A 2,694-nucleotide genomic window follows, 5' to 3' on the forward strand; every position below is an offset into this window, starting at 1 on the left:
TTGAGATTTCTGAAGTCAGCATTTGCTTTACACCTTCTTCTTTTTAAATACATATTTTTATTAATTTCAGAGAGGAAGGGGAAGGGAGGGAGATAGAGACATCAATGATGGGAGAGAATCATTTGTAGGCTGCCTCCTGCACTCCCTACACTGGGGATTGAGCCTGCAGCCAGTGCATGTGCCCTGACCAGGAATCAAACCACGTCCTCCTAGGTCATAGGTCAACACTAAACCACTGAGCCATGCTGGGTGGGCTTTCTTTACACATTCTAGCTGAGTTCCTGGGTCCCAGCAGTTAGTTACAAACAACATAGTACATGGCTCAAGTTCCATGGGGAGGGAGGCTCAGGCTGGTGCCCAGCTGTGCAGCCTCTGCAGTTGCTCATTGAGAGAAGGATGTGGGTGGGCACAGACTGATGATGGTTCTTGTGCAGCTCATCCTGGCATCTCTAATGCTGTGTATGCCAGTCCAGCAGGCACAGAAGTACACGGCCTCATCTTCTTTTTCTAAGAAATTTATTGTCAAGGTAGAAGTTGAAGTTTGTGTATATTTACTTGCCTTAAATTTGCTGTTCTTCCCAAAAACAGTGGCTGTGGAGGCAACTTGTATTAAATGTTCTATACTCTGATCTGGTTTCTGCCGGTACCAGTGAATGTAATCTTTGCCAAAGGTGCCAGAGGACACCTTACAAGGTATCTGGGCACTCTCATCCCTTGCACTGGAAACTGATATTACAGGTTGCTCCAACTTTAACTGCCCAAGGCCAACTGCAAGCAAAAATAAAATAAAAATAAACTCCCATGAACAAATGACATGTAAAGAGGTAACAGTAAAGAATTTCTTGGGTCTGTCTGGTAGACCGAAATGATGGGGACAACTCACAGGCCCAGAGGGAGAGGAAGATGACAGCTTCCAGTGGTGGCATCCTGTGCACCAAGCAGCTCCCAGGGAGAAGGGAAGACACTGAGGTCCCTGTTCGCAGACCAGTGGCAGGGGGCGGGGCTGGTTCTGGTTTCTCAGAAGAAGTGGTGGCTCAGATGCTCCCTGGGGTTCTTCATGAGCTGCTACAGATATGACCAGTTCTGGGGCTCCCTGTGCCCCATAAGAGCTGGGAAGGCTCAGTAAGAGGGTCCATGATCTGGAAAGAAAATATTTTGTGAAAAACGTGTCAGTCTTAGGGTTGGTCAGGGATGGTTCTCATAGCCACTCAACTGTTCCCCATGAACTACCATGTCATGGAAACATTGCTTCAGAAATATGAAGACTCACCTGCTATGTTCAGCCCCTCCCTAAACCAACCCATCTTTCTGTGAAGTGCTGTTGATTGAGGACTTGGGTATGAAATCTGACCTTTATTTTTCTGTTACAGAACAACATAGAAATCAGACACTGAAACACCTCATCGACATTATTTAAGATACCATATGCAGAAGCATGGAAGTACTTTTTTGCTTTTATAAATCAATTGAGGTGTCAGCACACAGATTATGACTCAGGACACCCAAATTTCATTTATAATCTGGGTGCCTCCAAGAAGGGACTGGACTGCAGTTGCTGGCTGATATGGGAGACAGAGCAATTTGTAGAACTCAGCTTCTCATTTTTGGAACTTGGAGCTGCTTCCTGAACATAATTATCCCATATGCAAGAGTATTTTCAAAGCTATATTATGTTTAATGTGTAACAATAAGTTTTAAAATTAATGTGGTATTTAATAACCATTGAGGAATTGTTATTTGTAAGGCATTTTTCTAAATGTTTACTTACTTATTCAATCCTTTCAGCAACAGTGCTGTGAGGTAACTCTTATGATGATCTCCATTTGGCATCAGTGGCAAAGAGAAGTGACTAATTCAATGACCCAGATCTGGGAGACAGGAGAAGTCAGATAAGTAACAGTTGCTCATTAAAGAAAGTCTGAGTAAAATTATATTTAAAAAATGACAGTAAAGGCACCCATTTTATACTTTGTATTTCTCTACTTATTTATGAACTAGAGGCCCAATGCGTGAAATTTGTGCACAGGGTGGGTGGGGTAGGTGGCCCTCAGCCTAGCCTGCACCCTCTTGCAATCTGGGACCTCTCAGGGGATGCCCGACTGCTGGGATCAGGCCTAAACCAGCAGTCGGACATCCCTCTCGCAATTCGGGACTGCTGGCTCCTAACCACTTGCCCGATTTTCTGCCTAATCACTCCTAACCACTCTGCATGCCTGCCTCACCGCCCCTAATCACTCTCCTGCCTGCCTGGTCACCCCTAACCGCCTCTGCCTGTCTGCCTGATGCCCCTAACCACTCGCCTGCCTGCCTGATCGCCTCTAACTGCTTCCATTATAACATTACATGAGGGTAATGCACCAAACACTCAAATATTAGGACCTGGCCAATCATAAGCCTTCAACGATATCATGAAGTCTTGTTAATATTGTTATCATACAAGTGATAATTACTTTGTTAAATATTTTTACTGTAAAACCATATTAGCTCATTTAAAAAAAGATGTAAAGTTAATCAAAGTACATAGAAAAAATAAAGCCATCTAGTCCTTCAGAAATAATCATTCTTACAACAATATTGGAGGATTCACTTCCCCCTTTTATTATAATTCTGTCAATACAAATAATTTTATTGTTAAGAGGTTATTGTACACTCATTAATTTTTCTTTATGTTATATTGTAAATATTTTTGAATTT

At 42.8% G+C, this 2,694-nt stretch overlaps 1 gene segment (V, D, J or C); it reads right to left on the reverse strand.

Moving 5' to 3' along the window:
• Window positions 1–382: 382 nt before the first annotated feature.
• LOC132242552 (probable non-functional T cell receptor gamma variable 10) lies at window positions 383–1,051 on the reverse strand. The segment is given in 2 exon segments: window positions 383–768; window positions 884–1,051. Coding segments are annotated over 2 exon segments (429 nt in total).
• Between the last annotated feature and the right edge of the window lie 1,643 nt (window positions 1,052–2,694).

This window comes from Myotis daubentonii, chromosome 10 (genome assembly GCF_963259705.1).
Source record: "Myotis daubentonii chromosome 10, mMyoDau2.1, whole genome shotgun sequence".
In the NCBI taxonomy this organism is placed as follows: Eukaryota; Metazoa; Chordata; class Mammalia; order Chiroptera; family Vespertilionidae; genus Myotis; species Myotis daubentonii.